The 22,970-nt window shown below is 45.5% G+C and overlaps 1 protein-coding gene and 1 pseudogene across 4 annotated transcripts in view; one reads left to right on the top strand and one right to left on the bottom strand.

The window, feature by feature from the left end:
• KIAA1549L (KIAA1549 like) overlaps positions 1 to 22,970 on the bottom strand; it is a 219,022-nt gene that overhangs the window by 78,814 nt on the left and 117,238 nt on the right. For 2 of the 4 annotated variants that reach the window (XM_053924932.1, XM_053924931.2), the window contains exons 2-6: positions 11,262 to 13,829; positions 10,251 to 10,862; positions 8,059 to 8,174; positions 5,312 to 5,531; positions 4,358 to 4,491 (exon numbers count right to left, since the gene is read on the bottom strand). In XM_053924932.1, the coding sequence (XP_053780907.1) occupies positions 4,358 to 4,491; positions 5,312 to 5,531; positions 8,059 to 8,174; positions 10,251 to 10,862; positions 11,262 to 13,829 (3,650 nt within the window). The remainder of the gene's footprint in view (positions 1 to 4,357; positions 4,492 to 5,311; positions 5,532 to 8,058; positions 8,175 to 10,250; positions 10,863 to 11,261; positions 13,830 to 22,970) is intronic. The other 2 variants (XM_053924933.1, XM_053924934.2) reach the window with 2 other exon arrangements.
• Positions 21,712 to 22,970, top strand: part of LOC112303188 (ubiquitin-ribosomal protein eL40 fusion protein-like) — a 100,861-nt pseudogene continuing 99,602 nt past the window's right edge.

The following is a 22,970-nucleotide window of genomic DNA, read 5'->3' on the forward strand; positions in this document are numbered from 1 at the left end:
TGCAGCATGGGGGCCTCTTCGCACATGACCCTTGACTGGTACTTATACTTTTTTAAGCTAAGAGTATTTTTATTGAAGTATAACTGACATATGACATAATATCAGTTTCATATATTTTTATTGTGGTAAAGTACATAAATTTTAACCATCTTAAGTGTACAGGTCAGTTCATTAGGTACATTCACATTATCGTGCAGCCATCGCCCCTGCCCGTCTCCAGAGCTGCTTCGTCATCCCAGACTCAGCCTCTGTGCCCATTGAACACCTCCCCGCCCTCCCCACCCCTCAGCCCCGGCAACCCGGGCTGCTTTCTGTCTCCATTAATTTGATGAAACTAAATTCCTTTTATAAGTGGAATCATACACCATTTGTCCTTTTGTGACTGGCTGATTTCACTTAACATAATGTCCCCAAGGTTCATCCAGGTTGTAGCATGTGTCAGAATTAAGATCCTTTTTCAGGATGAACAGCACTTCATTGTACCTGTACACCACATTCATCCACTCATCTGTGGAAGGACACCAGGGTGGCTTCCACTTTTCTGGCTGTTGTGAATATTGCTGCTATGAATGTGGGTGTACAAATAGCTATTCAAGTTCCTGCTTTCAGTTCTCTCAGTTACACGCCTGTGAATAGAACTGCTGGATCACATGGTAATTCTATGTTTAATTTTTGGAGGGACCGCCATTTGACATGCTCACCAGCAGTGTGCACAAGGGTTCTGATTTCTCCACATCCTTACCAACGTGTTATATTCCATTTTTAAATAATCGCTTCCTCATGGGTGTGAAGTGGTATCTTGTGGTTTTGATTTACATATCCCTAGTAATTAGTCATATGGAGCATCTTTTCATGTGCTTATTGGTCATCTGTGTATCTTCCTAGAGAAATGCCTAATTAAGTCCTTTGCTCATTTCTTGATTGCGTTGTTTAATTTTTGTTGTTGAGTTGTAGGAGTTCTTCATGTAGTCTAGATATAAACCCCCTATCAGATACTTACTGATCTGCAAGTATTTTCTCCCATTCCATGGGTGGCCTTTTGATTGTGTCCTTTGGTCCACAAAAGGTTTTAATTTTGGCAAAGTCCAATTTATCCATTTTTTTCTTTTGTCACCTGTGTTTTTGCTGTCATATCCAACATACCATTGCCAAGCCCAATGTCCTGAAGCTTTTCTTCTCTACTTTCTTCTAAGATTAATAGTTTAAATCTTACTTTTAGTTCTTTGATCCATTTTGAGTTAATTTATATATATGATATTAGGTAAGGGTCCAACTTCATTCTTTTCCTTATGGATGTCCAATTTTCTCAATACCATTGGTTGAAAAGATGGTCCTTTCTTCACTGGTCTTAGCACCTTTGTCAAAAATCATTTGACCATATATGCAAGGGTTTGTTTTTGAACTCTCTATTCTTTTCCATTGGTTTATATGTCTATGCTTATGCCAGTACCACATTGTTTTGATTATCATAGCTTTGTAGTAAGTTTTGAAATCAGAAAGTGTGAGATCTCCCAACTTTTTAAGATTGTTTGGCTATTCAGGGTCCCTTGAGATTCAATGAGTTGTAGGATTTCCACAACAAGAGTCGCTGGAATTTTGATGAGGATTGCACTGAATCTAGATTGCTCTTAGTAGTATTGACATCTTAACAAAATTACGTCTTTCAATTCATGAGCACAGAATGTTTTCCATTTATGTGTGTCTTCTTTAACACAGTCATTTTTTATAGCTAAGAAAAGTGTGACCATTGTTTATGGCTGCTTAACACTAGCTTCATAAATAAGAAGAGGTCCACAGGCCTGTGACCAAGGTTGTATCACCTCTTTATTCTTAGACTCCTGTGGCTCCTGACCTGATCCCTTACTTCCCACTCACTCATGCTGCAACTCACGAGACTGGCCCATGAGAATGACCAAATGGAAAGCTGCTGTTTTGCCTACCCAGCACCCATTGTCCCTTCTATGACCGCATCACAACTTTTCTTGGGGAAACTCCTCTTTTCCCCTACCAGTTCATGTGCTTTGGGTGGTGCTGCCCTACCCAAGTTCCAGGAGTGGGCATCTGAGCCAGGACTAGTTGACTGGGACAGTTCATCTCCTTGGTCACAGTTACTGGTCCAGAAACAGGCACAGGATCCAAGTGGGTCCAATGACAGCTAATCTCAGGATTTTTACTGGAATGACACAAAAAGGCACTTTGGTTCCACAAGATTGTGAACAATAAGGAGGCAAACATGGAGGTGCCAGGGGTCACCCCACAGGGCCTGAGGATGAGGGCAGCCCAGAGCAAGGCAAGCCAAAACATGAAAAGAGAATTGCATGAAGAAATTATGGGAGCACCTGAATCCAACTGTGCCTGAAGTAAATAAACTTTGAACTTGTCAGTGACATGAACCAATCACTCCCTCTTTTTGCTTTTAAGCCTGTGAACCTGCATACTGTCATCTGCACCAAAAAGTCCTAATTGAGTCTACTGTAATCTAGCCTCTAGCATCAATGCTATAAAGTAAAAAAAAAAAAATTATAAGTCACTTTTTCAATGATTCTCTCAACAAATTAATTAAATATTGATGTAGTCGTACTCCACAGAGGATCCAAGGTTCTCCACAAATTATATTTAACAGAATAAAATGGAAAGTTATAATTACAAAACCAGATCCTGGAAAAACACATTAAAGACAGCCCCAGGGGAATGGCTGTCATACAGTTGTCTATGCACGAGGATAGAGGGGCTTAGAGGGTGCTAACCAAGGCAACAACTTTGTCTCTGGGCTTCCTGTTGGCCAAAGCAAGAAGAGAAAGGGATTAATAAAACAATCCATCCAATTATCCATTCATTTCAAGAGCTGTTGATATATTCAAGAGTTTCTACAATCTATTTAGACACAATTTTTGAATTGCCTGTTGTAGTCTTTTCCAAGGAAGTTTTCTTACTTGCTAAGTAAGGCCAAGGGCAGGGTTTTTTTTGTTTTGTTTTGTTTTTTTATCTTAGTGTCCCTCTCAGGGCCTGATGAATAGCAGGCGCTCTAAGTCTGTGCTTCCTGAATACAATCAGAGTGTGCTCTGAATGCCATCCGAGTATATTCTAGTTCTAACCAGCCTCAAGTACCTGTGAGAATCCAAATACAGTCAGAAAACAAAAGACCTCGCACAAAAGATCTGAGTCATACTCCTTACATAAATCTTAAGCCTATGACATGTTTTTAGATTTTAGTCTAATATGAACCAAATCATAATGAGATACTTCCACTGTGGATGAATCTAGAAAAGGAAAGCTTCTCATTCAAATTAAATTGCATGCTTTCTACATCATGTTGGCATTGCGGATAATTCACCTGTGCTAAGTGTCAGTTTCAAAACCTCTGGGTTTTATCGCAAAGGCAAACCTGGAGGTGCTTTTAGTTCAGTAAAAACAGAGCTATTGGCTAGTACAGCTAATTAGAGCAATTTGGGGGCTGGATAAATGTCATTAAGAAGCATCTGTCTTTAGTGGAATGGTATCTATACAATTGCAAAAAAATGGGTCTAAGAACGGCTTTTGATGGCATGCCTACTGTAAATCCAGGACACTGAAAGACAGTACACCAAGTGGGATTTTCCTGGGACATGATTCATGCATTTGCCAAAATTTCACCATGGGTCCTATTTCCATATTGCATCGATGCCACTGTAGCGTGGTGGATAAGAGTGGGCTTTGCTCATCTTTATTCTATTTTTTACCAACTGTGTGACCTTCTGGAAGTTTCTCACCCCTCTCTTAGTTCCCTCTTCTGTGAAATGATAATAATAATACCTCAGAAGGAATGTCTTAGGTATTATGTAGCAAAATATTCGTAAAACACTTAGCACTGTCCTGGCACATAGGAAGTCCCAAATACATAGTGTGTGTGGATGTGTATGTATGTAAAGTAAGAGACTGTTCATGTGGACATTTGGAAAATAATTCAGTGAAAGTCAGAGAATAGGCAAATCTTAGTGCATGAGCTATTTAGAAATGATTCATTTTATATGAGACATTTGAGATATTTTATGTAGTATATTCTAGTACCATTTTTAAAAATAATGTATTGGAAAGGCCTGAGGAACCTTCACGTGGGAAAATAAGTATAAAATCCCAAACCACAGCAGGGAGACAGGGACACGGCATCCACACCCCAGACATCCTCACCAGCGCCGGGACCAATGTGACTCAGTGGCTGGAGCGGCACTACCTCCTGCCTGCATCACACGCTCAAAGTCCAAAGTAACGTTCCGTTCACCCCAGGGAGCTTGGAAATCGGGGGCCGGGTCACCTCCTGCCAACATCTGTATTATGATTGGCTCTGTCAACGACACGGCTCGAGTGCCCTCCTCCTTACCTGAACTGTCAGGTTGCTCTTGGTATTTAGGACCTTCTTCTCAGCATCCTGGAAGGCCTTCTGCAGCCTCTGTTCCATCGTCTGAGCAAACTTGCAGGACTGGATGTTGTCGGCCTGGCTCACAAACTGAAGCACTAGAATGAGAGCAATAAATCAGCACTCACCGAAGCGCTGTCTTTGTTCCTGGGACTTAACAGTCGTCAGAATACAAAACCACACTTTTTACATCAGAGCAATTAGGTAAGTAAAGGGCGACACAGGTTTGCTGCAGTTTTGTAAGTGGCTCTTAAAATGATTTATAGCCTAGAAGAATTTAAAGTGTGATTGGACCTGAGTTCCCTCCAGTGCAAAGGATTTTGTGATTTCACTTGATTGGAATATGCAGACATCTGCTCCAAGACTGCTAAAGAGAACCTAAGAGAGGTCATGCCTTCTGATTCTTTGGAGGGAAAAGATAATCAATTGACCTGCATTACTAAGTTCATGGTGTCTTTCCACGTAAGTGGTTTCTCCAAGCTTGGGGTTTACAAATCATAAGAGTGGAGTCAGCAGGAAGCCTGAAAGAAAGATTCCAAGGCCCAAGCTCAAAGATTCTAATTCAGTGGCATCTAGAATGTGTTGCTCCAAAGTATAGGTTTTATGGATATTCGACTCAAATTGGTATCCATAATACAGGAAAAAAAAACCCAAATATAGCACTTGGTGCATGTAAGTACTAATTAAATACATTAGGAAGAAAGGCTCCTGTGAAGAAATATTTCTAATAAACCCAGGAAAAATTTAGGCTGATGTGCAGGGCACCTGGACGTTTGTTTAGCAGGGCTGTTTGAAGAAGGAACACAGGGACTTTAAGAGATGACAGAGCAGTCAGCGATGGAGTTTTAAACAGGTGTCTTCTTGATACTGTCCCCAATCCAAGAAAGGATAGGGAACTTTCCCTTCTGAGTTACTTGCCTGTTTTCAGCTGGAAGTAGCTTGCAGGCTGGGGGTCCCACGGGGAGGCGAGCACTGCCACGGACTGCAAGTTCGGGGTATGCTGCTTCAGATCCGCAGTGACATTGCTGACCCCATAAACACCCAGCATTTCGATCACTGCAGAAGGCAAGTACACCAGCCTCCCTTTGGTAGCATAATAACCAACTGTGATGTTATGAGAATGTTCCAGAATGTCCACCTACAAAACAAATGGACACCCAGAACTCAGTATTTGTTTCCGCAGTGCTTTAAGTTATTTAGCATGGCTGGAGAATAGGATGTTCTCGTTCAACAGCTATTCTGACAATGCTGTAAAACAGACATAGATTGGCACGTTTCAAAATATCAGACTACAACAAAATATAATTTATATTGAACCTACATGTTAATAGAATTAAATCTTTGGTTTTTTGTTTTATTCCTTAAGTGCCTCATATAATCCTGTGAGCATCAATTATCACCCAAGACAGTAGACAGGAGACAGCAGGCAAAAGAGATTTCCAGGGAATGGAATGCTTAAAAAAATAGCTTTACTGTACTTCTCATCATTTAAAAATTAAAAGGCAAAAATGAGAGATTAAGTGGGGGCACCTGCAGGGCAGGGGTCAAATAGTATCTGAGGAGAATTCCTCTGGCTAGAAGCTGAGAGAAGACTTGTTCAGACATAACTGCACTCTTGGCTGGTCAGCTGGTTCAGACCAAGGCACAGTGGGCCACAAAGAGTTTCTCTTACAGCTGAGTCCTGGGGGACACTGCTGATCTGAGCTCTTTTTGACCCAAATGGAAGACCTGAAGGCTTTAGATTTTATTCTTATTTGTTTTTGCTCATTTTATATTAACAGGTCAGGGTGTTTTTAACACACACACCCCCGCCCCCGTACTCTTGCATCTCCATCGGTAGTGTCACGTGTTATTTGCCAAGGAAATCAAGACGACTGATTTTGCAACAGGCTGGGGGTGGCTTTGGTTTCTTCGCACTTTGTTACCCAAGGTGCTGTTCAAGATGGCTCAGGTGACTGATGTGCCAGAGAGGACGGGGTTGGGGCGCTGGGTGAAAGAGTTGAAGGGATTAAGCGGTACAAATTGGTAATTACAAAGCAGTCACGGGGATGTCAACTACAGCATGGGAAATATAGTCAATGATATTGTAATAGCTAGGCCAGGTGGGTTCTGGAAACACCGAGGGATCCCTCTGTAAGATACATGATTGTCTAAGCAGTATGCTATATACCTGAAACTAACACAAAATAATACTGAATGTGAACTGTCATTGAAAAACAAAAAAATTTTAGAGGTGGCTTTAGGGGGAATGAGATACTTCCGGATGGAGCATGGACACAACACTGAGTGACACCAGAGAGCAAGTGGCCCTGTTCAAGCCCTTCTAGTGACCTCGAGGACCAAGTCTCTGGTGGGGACTACTGACGTCCAGCACCTCTGCAAGCCTTACAAGTCATACTTCTGCCAGTGCTGTTTGGCTTCAACTTAACAAGCTGTTCCCATTATTCTCGTTTTTATGGCTGCATTTTCTTTGTGGCTAATGATCCTGATTTCCATTTATGGTGGTAATATCAAACATCCTTTCAAAAGAAATGTATTTAATTTTAAAAAATGAGCCAATTCAAAAAAATTATGGGGGTTTAGGGGGTGGGGGGATTGAGCCCAAAGGAGAAAGGACTCATGGACATGGACAACAGTGTGGTGACTGCGGGGGAAAGGGGGTATAAGGGGAATAAATAGTGATGGAGAAAATACAATAGAAAAAGAAAAGAACAAACACAAACTAATTGTCACAGTAGTCTGTGATGACATGCAGGAAAGGCAAAAACTGTGAAGGTCATTTGCAAATGATAGAAGTTTAATGAAACCTGTATCAGGCAACCAGTGGAAACATTCACATTTTCCACTTTCAAATAAAGTTTCTGGTGCAGACATCACAGATGCCTCACACAGAATGCACTTCTTTCTTTTTTTTGTTTAGAATTCTATAAAAGAAGTTGATAAGACTGACAAATTATGTACCAAACCTATTCCTCGTCCTTGGTGTGGTGGGGGTGGGGGTGGGAGGGGGTACCACCAGCTGAATGCAGCGGAAGAACAAAAGTATCAAAGGAAGAGGCCAGAGGGGCAAAGGGTGCCAACCGACTGCCAGTCACATTTACTGCTTTCAAACACAGAATCAAACCAAAAGGGCGTAAAGCAAGGCTTCTACCACTGGGATGTGCCTTCAAAATCATCGAGCAGTTGTTGAATAGCACTTGGCATTAAAGTGGAGGGAAAAAGCATTCCCTTCCCTGTCTGCTGCTGGCAATTTAAGCAAAGCTGCACTCAATTTACAAGTCAGAGTAATTTTTAAATGTCCAGAAATAAATTGTTAACTATTTACAATGCTGAGGGAGATAAAGGAAGAAGCAATGGATGGTATCTAGAGAATTACACTAATGATATTAAATATTCTCCCCAAACAATGAAGTGATAGGACGATTGAAAATAGTATATCAAGGATTTTAAAAAAAAATCTGGTCATAGGGCAATTAGCCTCTATTTTCCATCTCAAAATTTTTGTCCAACCCCCACACATTCACGATTGATCAAAATGAAAAAAGATGCTACTTCCGGCCAGCATAGTTATGGTACCCAGGGAGGAGGAAAACAATCTGAATACACTCTGGACCCAAGAGGAAGATGTAGAGGGATTAGTCTGATTACAGAAGCGAGGGGCTTACGTGAGCTGAGACGTCGTTCTGTTGGAAAGCCTTCCGCAATGCCTGCGTGAGCCCTTTGGCCACACTGAGCTTCAAGGTTTCACCCATCTGTCCTCTCCTTTGTGTCAGAAAGAGAACTGTGGGGCAAAACCAAAGTGTGGTAGTCAGGGTAAGGCGGCAGACGTCCTAATGAAAGACTCCTCCTCCCCACCCCCAGCCACCACGTCTCACAAGTTCTGAGTGAAGCCAGTTGAGTGTAGGTCTGATGGAGTGGGCAGGGGCAGTGCTGGGGTAGGAGCTCTGTTGGTCCCGCTTAAGTCCCAAGGAAAGAAGGCCCTAGCCATCTGTGTGGAGAGACAGCTCTCAGGCTGGTGGTACTTCATTTCGGACCAATGCTGCCTCTGACTTTGAAAGGTGGGGCTCCGCAGGACCTTCCCTGATCATCTGCATGTAAGGGAATTCCCTCAGCAGTGTTCCTGAGACCTGACTTAGATGCAGGCCCTGAGCTAGGTGCAACAGACAAAAAGGACCCTGAATCAGGGAGGCAGTCCCCACCCCACAAATGCAAGAGACAGAGATGGAGACCAGGGTGAAAATAAGCAGTTGGGACTGAATGTGACAGGTGCTATTTGAAGGGACACCTGGGGTACTGCTGGAGGCCCTGGGGAGAGCAGCCGGCTCTGACCTGGGCAGGGGTGTGGGGATCAAGGAAGGATTCCCAGAGGAACTGATGCTTCTGCTGAGTTCTGAAGGATAACGGGAGTGAGCTAGGCCACGTGAGGGACGAACTATCTCCACCCACTCACAGCAGAGGGAAGACCAAGTGCAAAGGCACAGGGGAGAAAAGTGAAATATTTCACTCTGTGTTTAAGCTTGGCCCTGAGGGTAGTGGGAAATGAAGGGTTTTAAATAAAGGCATGCATTTTAGAAGGTTCCTTTAACTGCAGACTGGAGAACAGGCTGTGTGTGTGCTGCAGGGTGGGGAGTCTGAACGTAGAGAGAGAATTTGGCTGTTGTTGCAGAAATTGAAGTGCGTGATCGTGACGATGTGAACTAGGGAAGTGGTGGTGGAAAGAAGGGGCATTCTGGAGGCAGACCTAAAAGTAACTTGTGGTTGGCTGGGTGTGGCTGGGGTGAAGGGGGGTTGGTGAAAATGGGAGGGGGAAAATGTTCCGGACTTCTGCATCTAGGTGGCGGAGGTTGCCGCTCAGAGCAGGGGGTACAGATCTGGAGGGCCAGGGGGAGGGAAAGTGGAAAACCAGATGGTGTAATTTCTTGAGATACAGAAAGAGATACTGTACTTTCTGCTAGACCTAGTTTCACAATTTCCCATTTTAGAATAGGATATGTCTAGAGAGATGATTTCATTAAATTCTTCGTGGGGCCAAGAGGAAGGCAGGATGCGAGCATTCCACATTGGCATGTTCTTTCAAATACTGTGTCTACTGCTTTTTAGAGCAAACGCTACCACACTATCAAAAGGCCCCCGCGCCTTCTTGGTCTGCTGTGCTGCAGCTGGGGAGGTGGGGGCGGAAAAGAGAGCATCACCTCCCAGCATTTGCAGGGTTTCCTTTTCAACATTAAAAGAAACCCCAGGTTCCCACATAGTGTACCGTGCCTGTACTTTTCCTATCTGCTGATTGAGAACATCCATGACAACAAGCCTTTCTGAATTCTGTAGAACTTCCCAAGATGGTACGTTTGACAAACACAGCATTCATTCATGTGAAACATCACTGCCCCATCCGCTCTACAGGCAAACCTTGGTGCACATTAGCTTTCTCAGACCCCTGGCTTACCTGATTTCCGAGGGACCTCTGATATCAGAAGTGATCCCAAGACTAGAATCGTATCATGTAATGCTTGTCCTCACCTCTGTCACGTGATAAAGATATCGAGGGTTCCCAACCCTGGCCCCACTGACATTTTGGGGTGGACTGTTCTTTGTTGTCAGCCCTCCTGTGCCATGCAGGATGCTTAGCAGAGTCCTAATCTCTCTCTCACTAGATGCCAGCAGAATCCTCCCCACCCTTTAAGTTGTACAGATCCCCAAATGTCTCCAGATGGGGCCAAATGTCCCCTGGGGAAGGGGGAGCAAAAGTTCCCCCTGGTTGAGAATCGCTGAACTCAAAGAAATCTAATAATTCTGTTGCATCTCTGAAGCCATCACGTGCCTGCTGCTTTCAAGTAAAATCAAGGTAGTGGAGTCTTACCTATCTTTACCAAGAGTTTACTGGACATCTGGCACTCCAGGTTGGACACTCCCTTGCCAGTGGTGGCCATAGCTGTCGACACAGCGGGAAGAGCAGCATTTGGGTTTTCTGCCAGCAGAGGCGGCAGCCGGGTCGCCCTTACCGGTGCGGTAATGGACGTCAAGGCTGCCGTGATTGTCAGCGAGCGTGTGGTGGACGCCCTGGGCAGGTCTGAGTTGGTGGGGTTTGGGAAGTTCGTGTGCATGGCTTGTGGTTTCCTGGGGAGGTGTGTTGTGGACAACAGGCCAGAGGCGGTGCCCGGGTTCCCTTGCATGGCTGTGTGAGTGTTCATAGTCTGTGCGGATCTTGCAAACATATAGGTTGGAGTGAATGAGAAGGCTGGATGGACCGCGCCTGGGGTCGCCTTTGGGCCAGATGCTGTGTTGTTTGTGACATTTTTAGCTAGAGTAGTGGTCAAACTGCTCTTGACCAATCCTGAGACCCCAGCTGAAGGGTTGCTGCCAGTGCCCTTGGCAACCAGGGCTGCAGACAGTGCTGGACTTGATTTCCTCAGAAACAATGTGGAAGCTGCTGCTGTTGTTGGTTCTGCCTTGGACGACACTGCAGAGTCCGCTGTAAAGAGAGAAAAAGCAAAGGTTGTCATTGGCCCGGAGTGCACACATCACTTGTGGTGATGAGTGGATATAACTTCTGGGTTTGCTGCGGTGAAAAGTCACTGCGCTCTGAAATTTAGGCAAAGCAGCTTAGGCTCATCAAGTCAGTTAAGCATAATGAAGATGACAGTTACAGCAAAGCTATGGCTGGTAATAAGGACACTTAAATTGTGAATACTTAAAACAAATCAAGTCAGCAGAGAATCAAGGACATGACTGCTTGGGGCTGCTAATCCATTCATCAGTGAGACTAGGTGTGTCTGCTCATGAGCAAAGCTGGGTATCTGTGTTGAGCTTGAAGATGCTTTGGCCACAGAAGCAGTCATACCTGTTTTCTGGGTACCAGGAAACAAACTACCTGCATTAGTGGCTGCCCCTGTCCATTTCTTGGGGTGCTGAGCAGGCAGAAGCACTTTGGATGGGGTCCTGAATAAGGCACTGGTTGACAGAGGAGATTCAGCAGTAGAGTGATATCTGGGGATACTCTGGAATGGCGTGGAAGCACTTATCACGGGAGATGGATAGATGCTGCTGGAAATTTGGAAACTTGTATCCATTCCATCTGAAAACGCTGCCCGCAAACCAGCTGTGGAAGGCAGACTTGGAGAGGTTAGCCAGAGCGGACGTGTTGGGTGGGCAGGCCGCTGCAGATGGGGAGGTTTGACATGTTGACTTGTGGATGGGTGATCTTCAACCTCAGCTGCTTGGAAGCCCCTGGAGTGGTTGTTATTACTTATGGACAAGATGTCTGTATGGTTTCCAACCGTGGTAACGCCTGACTGTTGGAGTGGCTGGCTGGAGCTTCTGTCAAGGAATGGATCCGGAATACTAAAGCCTTCTGCAGTTGCTGAATGCCCAGCAGTGTCTTTGAAATCCTGAGATTCTATTATACTGACAGCTGAAGCTAAATCATAGGGAGCAGTAGAGGAAGCTGAATGAGTTTTCCAAGTTGTGGAGTTAATGGTGCGCCCATTTACATCGTAATTTGTTGGCTGCTGCATGCCAGATATGGTTGGTTCTGTGGAAAGGGATCCAGTTTCTGCTGAAAGAGAACTCCAGAAAACATCTGTGACTGCTGGCTTTATCCCGTTTCCCATTGTTGAGAAATCATAGACCTCAGTGGAGGAGGGAAATGCTGTCACCTGTTTGGAAGTTGAAACTGGCAGCTCGGAATGGTCTGTCACAGCTGCGTAAGTCTCTGGATTACTGTTGGAAGAGCTGGGAGATGGGGAAACAGTCTGGGTGGCTCGTCCGGAGGGGATGGAATATGGAGGTAATTCTAAAGGAAGGGTTGTTCTTAGTGTTGTAACGACAGTGGGTGAAATATGATCAGTGCTGAAACCAGAGGTGAATCCATTTACAGTGTGAAGACTCTGAATCTCTTTACTTGGAAGGGTCTGGAGAGCAACTGTGAGATTTGCCTTTTCGTTTTCCTTTAAAATAGCTGTCACACTACTCTCCTTCTGCTGGGGAAATGTCCGAGTCATGGCAAGGAGATGAGGAAACTTGCTTGAGAGGAGAAAGTCTGCAGCTACAGCAGGAGGGGGTCCATTAGGGTCCTCGTCCTGAGGAGTTGGCATTCTGGGCTCAATGGATGGAAAGGCACGATTCTGTGCCGGCTGCAGGACAGTAGGTGTGGAGGGCGCATCTGCCACTGCGCCCTTCGATGGAGATGCAGGAACTGTCCCAGAAAGGTTGGCTCGTCCTTGGCCAGCTGTAGTCGCAGGCAGAGGAGAAGGCACCCAAGAGAAAGATGTGTATTCTGCTGAAAGAGCGGGCCCTTCAGAATTCTCTGGGGCTGCTGACAAATGCAGTGGGTTAGCAGAGTCCTTTGTGGTGGTGGGAGCTGGCTTTCTGCTGGTCATTTCCACCACCACTGACTCAGCAGTCTGGAAAAGCAAAGAAGGCACAGCCTCATGGGTCGCTGCTGTTGCCACGCTCTTCCAATCCGGCAAAGCCACCCCACTGTGCACTCTTTCGTCCACCTCAGCTTCGATTGGCTGGCTGGATGCAGGGCTTGAAGCCACTTCCAACCTTGACCATGAGGGAGTTCCACCTGGCAGCTGAAGACTTCCAGGTGCTAGGGGAGGGGAAGACAGATGGGCCAGTCCTGCCCTGGAGCTCAAAAACTCTGGTGTGGGGGAGCTTGCTGAGTGAGGACTCTCTGTGGAGGACAGCTCCGAATACTGCTTTGTTGAAGATCCAGAAAAACCTAGATGAGGGATGCCTATTAAATCCTGAGCACTTTTGGAGGGAGTGTGGTTCATTTCATCAGCAAATGGGTTTAGGGGGTTAGCTACACTCTGACTTGAAGAGGAGTCAGTTGGAGCTGTTTGGGGGAATAGAGGCACTTTGGTGGGTTGCTCGGCTGGCTTAGAAAAGATGATGGAATGAGGTGAGTCAGGAGCCAATGAAGAGGATGGAGATGGAGGGAGAAGTGGAAGGATGTCTGACCTCAGAGAATGTCGTTTTGAGATGGAAGGAGTCCCTACCCACACTGGCTGAGACGGGAGGGCAGGGCTCAAGGACGGCACTGATGGGGCAGTGGACAATGCGGGGAGCATGCTAGTGTGAGGCAAACCTGACACGCTGGCTGTCTCTTTTCCCCCTTGAGGTCCTGGTTGGACCAGCAACTCAGTGGAATCCTTGTAAGGCTCGAAGGAAGAGCTATATCCGCTTCCTTGGTAGAGGGAGGAAGAGAAGTCCCCATGGGCCCTAGCTCTGCGGTGTGCCTTGGGAGGAGGTGTCCGTGTGAACTGCAGCACACTGGTGTTATCAGGGGACGGTCCCAGCACATTCTTGATCCTGTCCCCTGCCGAGGAAGACTGGACTTCTGAGAAAGGCCATGTTGGTGAAATCGGTAACAATTTCCCAAGAGGAAGTGACTCAGGGTTTGGGGTGACGGTTACCGGTAGATCGGCTGTTCCTGTGAAATAAAACATCCAGCGGTCAGACCCAGACAGTCATTAGGCGCCTGCAGCAGTAGGTCCTGGAGGGAAGGGGTGAGCGGCCAGGCGCTGCTCAGACCTCTTCCACCCCATCTCGGAAGTCGCATTCAACACACGCAAACAATGAATTACGTAATTAGAAATATTCAAATACTGCCGCAGCCTTACTGGGCAGGATTGGTGACAACTGACCTCTGTGAAGTGATGTTTACGCAAAGATGTGGGACATACTTGTGTATTTTGAGTTCTTTTTCTGTACCAGCTATGAGAGTTGAACTGTGAAACTCACAGTCTAGAAAGTCAAAGATGAAGGTGGCTACCTGCCATGGCCAATGACCCCAAAATAAAGCTCACCCAGAAATCGAAACTGCAAAATGAAAGGGCCATGTATCCAAACGCAAATCTTTTTTTTTTTACCCTAAAGCATCTCAAGCAGAATAACTGAGGTTGCCTATGTCTGGAGAGATGGCAGCAGGGAGACATCTATCTTGTTGGATTTAAAAGGATTCCTGACACTGTTATTCACCCCCTGTCAACAAGCACTGGGGATTTCTTTCGGATGAGGCTATTTCTGAAAGAAAAACTGTTCACATCCAACCTAGAAGCAGAGACACCTCTCATAAAGCCTGGTGTCCCCATGGGCGCTGGCAGCACCTCTGGGTGGGACTGCGGGCAGAGAGGCAAAGACGCAGGGCACAGGGCAGGGACCTCCATGGGAGAGGGGGCAAGGAAATAACTGATCAGAAAGCAGAAAGTGTCACACTTGGGAAGAGAAATGACATTCCCCATGACAATCCTCTGACCCTCTTTCTACAGTTCTGTGGTATTGATGATCCCAGAGGTGGCTAAGCACTGTTAAGTAGTATTTTAAATTAAACACGAAAAAGAAAGAAAAGGTACTTCTAGAGCTTTCTACATTATTAGCAAAAAACTTTAGAATTGTCTGATAGGAACAAACAAGTAAGACAAGCATTGCAGGCAGAAAATCTGGGTTTGCTTGCCCTAATACCGCCCCCCCCCAAGAAAGAAAGAAAAAAAGAAAAAAGCACTACACAATGAGCTGTGGTTACAGGCTCTAAGCCCTGTTTTTTGTTTTGTTGATTTGTTTAACAAAAGAGGACACTGCAGTCCAGAAAGGGGATACCATTTGCCAGAAGCCACAGAACTGATAAGGGACAGAAACAGGTTCAGAGGCAAAGTTTTCTCATTTCTTGGGCACCGTTTTCTGTTTCTGCTGCTTCTCTCACACCAGGGCCTGCCCTTCCCTCTGCCCCCACTGGGTTCTGCCAACAGCAAAAAATCAAACTAAACCTGAAATCTTAAAATATTTGGGTGTTTAGAATATGCAATATACTCTGCAGTCACAAAAGCTAAACAGTGACGGTGTTCTAAAATATTATTTTCTGTTTCCTTTTATAAGACTTGGAATTAGTTATCACAAAAAAATTTCCTTTTTGATTCTTTGTTTTCTTTTTTTTTTAATCTCCCATTCTTGCGATTTACAGATACCCCAGAAACAGGCCTTCAGTCGTTTTCAGAACACAGCAGGATATAAACCAGCGCTACTGTAAAGGTGGGTCAGTGGACTTGTTCATTTGGTCTGTAAGCAAGAACCAGCCCCTCGTCCTGGGCAGGCAGTCCTCAAAGCCCCCTCTCAGCTACTTTGTCTCATCATCAGAGACACAAAGCCCTTACCTACAGGATCCAATGCTCCCTTGGGCCCCTGTTGGCCAAAACCTCTTACACAGAAATAAGTGGTGAGATGCTCTTACAGCTACAGGACAGACAGCAAAGTCTAACATAGTATTTCATTCAAATATCTGTGCTCCTTGGGAACTGCCTTGGTTTGCAATAAAAACTGTATTTCTACGTTACCACACGCAGTTTCATATGGGAGTTTTGCAATTTTACAGTTATTAAAATTTAAGTTTTGCAATTTTGCATGGAAGGCTGATACTGCTTTCATCACTCAATCCTTCCTATTCATGTTGCTTATCTTCTAGACGGACTCAGCTTCATCCTTCTCGGGTAGTCTTGCCTCGTTCTGTATATGGATGGTACACGAAGCCAGGGAGGAGAGCATGCTCACTGAATTAGCAAATGACACCAAATTCAGATATGAATAACTGCAGAGAAACTTACTTCCAAGACTTAACAACTGACTGAAATTATTGTTAAAAGATATAAAGGTCAGCCCTTTGTCCAAATAGTACCGAGACAGGAACAGGCTGGGAGCTTCCCTTTAAGAATCGCTTATGTTGCCTGTAGGCAGAGTTAACTGGAGCTCATCATGAACTTGAATAGGAATGTAGGCTAGTAAATAAATAACAGATTCTTAGGCGACATTAAAATGCTTTCACTTCTAAAGTAACAAATATTTCATACTTAGAAAATAATATCTCTACTGTCTCTATGTAAGGTATAGAGACTAAACAATGAAAACATACGTGGTCTATGGCTTATGGAACTCAGTCTGATGGGTGATGTGGACTTAAACACCCTCACAAATGCAAAAATAGTCAGGGCTACCGGCTGAGAGACACTCTGACCTTAAAAGGATGCAACAGTAGGAAGTGACCTGATCGGGGAGCTCAGAGAGCACATCACAGAGGAAGTGACTACCAGGCAGAGATCCAAAGAATAAGCAGAAGTTAACCAAGCAAAGTGGGTAGGGAAAAACATCCCATGTAGAGGGACACAGATATGCAAAGGCCCCGTGGCAGGAAGAAGCACAAATAGTACAGGGAACTGAAAGAAGGTGACCATAGCTGGGTCAGGGAGAACAGTGGTGGGCATGGCACCAGGTAGGTGATGGCCTGACCACTGTTGTGTCACAGGTTTTAGTTTGAAGAGGTGGGGGATGGAGGTGAGGGTGGGTGATCCACAAGAGCAAATATGTGATTTAGAGCAATCATTCTGGCTATGGAGTGAAGAACAGACTGGAAAGCAGCAAGAGTGGATGACGGGGGACCAGTAAGGAAAACCTGCAGTGGTCCAGCCATATGATGGCAGGAAAGCTGTAAACAGCAGTTGAGCCATGGGTGGGAGACCGATGTAGATAATAATCCTTTGTGGCCCCTTTCAAATCTCAGAGTTCAGGATAATACAGTCCTTTAGACAGGTTTGTGTTTGTATATGCGATAGTTTCATTTTTTAACAGCTGCAAATTCTCCTAGATGCCTCCTATGGAGAGATGGGGTCTGTGTCCCCTCCCCCTGAATCTGGGTGAGCTGGAGACTGTTCAACCAATTAGAGTATGGCAGAAGTAATGCCATGTGACTTGGGAGGCTACCATCAGAAAAGGCCAGGCAGCCTTCACTTGGTCTCTTGGAACACTCGCTCTCCATATGCTCCCTCACTCCCCCTCCTGGAACCCAGCCACCGCTCTGTGAGCAGTCCAAGCCACATGGACAGGCCATATGTCAGTCCTCCAGTCAACAGTCCCTGCTGAGTCAAGCGCCCCAGTCATCCCATCCCAGGCACGGGCACGTGAATGAAGAAGCCTCCAGAAAATCCTAGTCCCCAACCATCTGAATCACCCTGGCTGCCTGAGTCCTTCCTACTGAGCTCACAGGCATCATGAAGCAGAGACAAGCCCTCCCCACGATACTTGGTCTGAATTCCTGAAACCACAAACATACTAAGATGGTTGTTATTTTACAACATGAAGCTAGGGGTGGTTTGTCACACAGCAATGACTACAACAGCACTGGGTTGTGTCCTTCACGTCTGGGAAGTGGGTTTGTATAGATTTAATTAGGTCCTCAAAAAAAATGCATCAACCAAAATCAGTTAAGAACTTTCATTTCAATAAAAATTACTTCTGTGTTATACATGAGGTTTTAGAAAGATGTCTAAGCTAACAAGTAAAATATATCTGTATTTATTAAAGTTTGCGTCAGGGAAGGGATAAGAAGGGAAGACGTGTTTTGAGGGGGAAGTAGGGGTAGATGGTATCTATAAAGAAGGGGAAAGTAAGTTAGGAGAGGTAGGGCATGACAAAATTGCAGAGAGTTTAAAACACTCAAAGGAAGGCAGCGAAGCAGAAGTTTGATATAGGAGGTGTGCTGGACTCGCTCTAAGGCAGCCCCACGGTCCCCATCTCTTGGTGGCCACGCCTCTGTGTGACCCCCTCCTATAGAATGAGCAGAACTGTGGCTTGTTTTTAACCAACAGAATATGGCAAAGGTGATGGCGTGACACTCTTGTGATTACATCATCTTAAATAAGACTCTAGCAAGCTAGCAGACTCACTCTCCTGGATGGCCTGATGAATTAACAGGCCATACTGGGAAAGCCCATGTGACCAAAAAAACACATGGGTGGTCTCTAGATACTGCAGCAGTCTCTGGGAACTACGAATGGCCTCTCTGAGCAGAAGGTGGCCTCCAGCTGAGAGCCAGCAAGAAGCCAGAGCCTTCAATCCAGCAGACACAAGGAAATAAATTCTTCCAACAACTTGAGTGAACTTGGAAATGGACTCTTCCCAAGCCAGGCCTCCAGGTGATGGCACAGCCCAGCTGACACCATGACTGACACCTTGTGAGACCTAGTGCAGAAGACCCAGAAAAGCTGTGCCCAACCTCTGGACCCCCCATTGGTTTAAGTCAGAGAGTTTGCGGTAATTTGTTACCCAACAATAGAAAACTAACACTGGTGGGCAGTAAGGAGCTGCGGCAGGTGCGTGGTGAAGCAGGGGTGTAGAAGGAAGATGTGAGCACGAGGTACCATGACTGCAGAGTCGCAGGAAGGATGGTGAAAAGACAATCCAGACTGTGGATAAGAAGCCCAAGGGAATTTGTTTCATTTAGAAGATCACAGAGAACAAGCTGTGAAATAAAAGTTCTAACCTAGCACCCGGGACATGTGAAATAAAAGTCCTAACCTAGCACCCGGGACACGTGAAATAAAAGTCCTAACCTAGCACCCGGGACACAGGGAAAGTTATCTGAAGAGAACAGAAAGCCTTGCAAGGGTAGAAACAAAGCCACGCAGCAAAGAGCAGCAGACACCCTGCACTGTTGCTGGGGAGCGGGCTGTACTCTTCTGCTACACCCCATTGTTCAGGGGGAAATAAACCACATCCTTCCAGTCAAATTACTGAATTCGGCTTTTTCTCAATGAGCTCCTACTGATTCTCCAATCTCTCCCTCCCGAATACCCCCATAACTTTCTTCTACTTAGAATGACATGGATTAGTCTTTGCTGAAAATATGGTAATTGTCTTCAAAGAATGCCCGGAAAGCAAAGGCAAATCCCACACACCAGAGAGGGAGATGAAGGACTGGCTACCCTTTCCGATCATTGACAAGTACCACCCATTCCAGGGACAACCGAAAGAATACCTTCGATTCACACAGTGTTTCCCACAAAGGGGCTGGTGACCTAGAGAACATTAAAGGGAAGTAGCTTAAATGGTAAGAGACTTAAGGAGGTGCTGGATGAAGACGGACAGGGCACAGAAATGGCTTTACGTTGGAAATGAGTGAAAGCAAGCTGAGGCCCCTTGCCCCTCCCCTTCCAAGGAAATGGGAACGGGTAGCCCCACAAAGCCGACTTCACAGACAACGGATGCACACATCTTAAACTCAGCTTCCTTGAGCCAGGTTTCAATGAGTCCACGATTCTCAGAGCTTCAGGGAAGTGTTCAGTCAGTCCTGTAGGACCATCACACTTAATAATAACCTGCACGAGTACGCACACACAGGTTAAGTATCGAATGCTTTTGTTGCTTACCAAGTTTGCACAGAGTCCCATGAAAGCTAAACTTAGCCTTGAACCAAGAGTCAGGGAGCAGATCATTAACACGGTAAAACGTAGAGTTAAAAAAGCGCCTGATCAGGTTGGGTGCATAGTCTCATCGACTAGCACCCAACGCTGTGAGAGCTGCTTCCTGGGCTCCCAGCCCTCAGCGCCCCATAGAAACACCAAGATGTGTAAGAATGGACTGGTCAGGCCTTCCCCTTCCCGAGGCCCTTCAGCCTGCTAGTTCCTCATTCTCAGCACGCCCAGAAGGTTCAGACCCGAGCAGTGATGCTGCTGTGTATGCTCAAATCAGCCTGGCCACACACGCGGCAAACACACTTGGACGTAACCAAAGCCCCCAGCGCTCAGGCTCCTCCTGCTGCTGCTTCTCCCCTCTGAGCCTCTGTCTTCAGTCCCTAGAGCTGTGACAGTCCCCTGCTCATGGCTGTTTTACCCCAGGCCCCAAGCAGAGAGCCTTCTTTCCAAGTCATCAGAGTCTACTACTTAAGGGTGTTCTCCACTGAGATTTAAAGGGCTTCCCAAAGTGCCTCAATTTGCTTCCTGTGTCCCTCAAAACTATGCTTGTGACCCAAACATAATGACCATCCTTTCCCATTCAGTGTGGCTCCTTTGCCTGCTGGAAACACTGCGGAGAAGACAGCTTAGTTTTCCAACCATGGTCGTGAGACCTTTCACTCCATCCCACTCACTGCCCACCTGCGGGTTTTATTTGCAGCTCTTAAAGAAAAGCAAACCCTATCACCAATAGCTCTAGGTATAGGAAACTAAGGCAACCAACAAATACACATTAATAAATATCCTCAACCCCTCTTCCTTGTATGCTAGAGAAAAGTATCTGCAGCTTCCTGTAGCTTTCTATCAGGCCCCAGGGTCAAACTGCCTGGATTCAAATCCCACACCTCCATTTGCTAGCTGTGTGACCTTTGACAAATTACTTAACCTCTCTGTGCGTCATTTCCTCACTGGTAAAATGGGGATAATTACAGTACTTACCTCATGAAATTCTTTTAAGGATTAAAAAGAGGTGATACATGTAAAGCCCTTAGAACAGTGCTTTGTGCTCCAAAAATGCCAGCTACTATAGGTATCGTTATTCTTACTTGTGGCCATTATTTGTTCAGCCCAAAGTGGGCACAGACAGATGCACTCACAAGCTTCCTCGGAGAACCCGGATGTCGTTAGAACTCAGAAATACCTGCAGACTATGCACTGTCCCCATCCCACACATGTGTGGAAGCCCTTATAGTTTCAGAATATCTTCACACCCTAATCCCTCCTTGAGGTGGAGGGAAGGTTACTATGCCCACTTTACAGGTGAGGAAACCAGGGCTCAAGGAAGTCAAGTGCTAACTTGGCCAAGGGCACACGGGGAGTTTTCATGCAGTCAAGTATGTCTCAACTCTTTTGACTTCAGCTCCAAGGACCTCTGCTCCACATGGGGAGGAGTGGGGCTTCCTCCACCTCCAGGTCTGGGTGGGCTCCCTCCTCCCAGAGGGACCCCTACAGACCGGAGCCCACACAGGGGCTCCCTCTTTCCCCTGAGTGTGATGCCGTGTCCGGCTCTGGCGCCGCTTGGGCAAACATTACTGAGCACAGCTCTAAATCGAAGACCTGCCAGGCTCTGATTCCCAAAAGGTCAGAAGAGATGGATGAAGCGCCACTGCTATGCTGAGGTATTCACCCCGTGCCCAGCAGTCTGACGATTGGCGCCTGGGATACTCTTGCCTAAGATGATTTCTCTTGGGGCTTTTTAAAGCAAAATGCACCAGTTAATAGAATCAAATTGCCGTTCCTTGAAGGGATGCCAGCAAACAGAAGATTCTGTTTAATGCTTCCACAGAAGCATCTGCCCTTTCAAAGCTCTTTCAGAGTTGTTTTCTTTTTGCAAAAAGTCCACTGCTTTCAAATCATTTGTGAAACAGGTTTAAAAATAAAGGTGACTTCCCGCCCCCATTATATACAATTTCATTCTCACTTTTTAAAACCTCAGTTTACATGATCATTACAGAAAATTTAGAAAAGATGAAAAAGTAGAAGGAAAAGGAAAAGAAGCCCACTCCTTCCTCGGCCCTCTCCACATGCAATTCCCGCCACATGGAGAAAACCAGGATTCACACCGTGGCGAACTGTACGTCCGGGCTGCGTTCTCGGAAACGCTTTGGTTTGTGTGCTTCACAGACCTGCAGCCACATCGCACACCCAGCTCCGCACCCGCTTTTTCTCTTCCAGCATCGCATGAAAGCATACTTCCATGTTGGGTAAGTCTGCACAGCATTTCCGCCGAGTCATGGTGTGTGTTTTTTGTTCCAACACCTCCCAACTGCCAAGGCCCAGCTTGGGTATCCATTTTCAGTATCGTAAAAAATGGCCTCGCCTCCTTTCAATTTTGTCATTACATGTGGCAGGTGGGACAGTCACAGAGACTTCCCCTTTTGGGCTAGTAAACCAATGGGACTTGGGTTCCCCACCCTCCCCCTATGCCCTTCTGATCTTTCCGATGGGGTCATTTGTAAGTTTAAAACCTTCATCCCACAAGGTGGCATCAACTCAACCATAAAAAAACACAATTAATCACCAGTAACTGACCTTCATAACTAGGATAATCCTATTAGCAAATCTTTCCAAATTTTCGTATTAATTTTCACTATTTAATTCCAATGGCCCGAAGGGAAGTTGAGGCCATTTAAATCCATTAGGCAAGAAAGACTGGAGATACAGCAAAATCTGTTCCTAAAGAAAAGCAGCAGCAGGGGCTTGGAGAGCTGGACAAATAGACAGCATATTACTAGACTTCACACCCTGTTGAGAGGTTTAAATGTAAACCACTTCGAAGTGGTAGTGGGAATAGTTCACATTCCTTACGATAAATCCCTTTTCTCCAACTGTAATTCTCCAATGCACCTGGGTAATCCATCTGGCTTTCTTAGCTCTAGTAAGACGCACTGAGCTTCTGCATTAGATTTCTCCCCTGAAGTCTGCTTAGTTCCACAGGCAAGAGTGTGGCTTTGGGGATGACTTATTCAGCAAAGCTGCAAAGTGTACACTTTCCCGTTAAAATTCCTTACAAATGTAACTACAACTCGAGCTGAGATCCTGAGAGGAGAAAGCAGAGACAGAATGAGAGCTTCTCATATATAGACGTATATGTGTATATATATTCTCATATTTTATGTATATGAGAATGCTTTTGATATTTAATTCAGAAATGAAAAAATCTAAACAGACAAATTAACACATGAAAGTAGAGCCACTTGACCTTTTCAAGGTCACTTGAAAAAGGAACCAGGACTAGTCATATGTAGCTGAGTTGTAACTTCTAAAAAATAGGCAATTCTAATGTTATTAAATCAATT

The sequence above is a fragment of the Desmodus rotundus genome, chromosome 5 (genome assembly GCF_022682495.2).
Source record: "Desmodus rotundus isolate HL8 chromosome 5, HLdesRot8A.1, whole genome shotgun sequence".
NCBI lineage: Eukaryota > Metazoa > Chordata > Mammalia > Chiroptera > Phyllostomidae > Desmodus > Desmodus rotundus.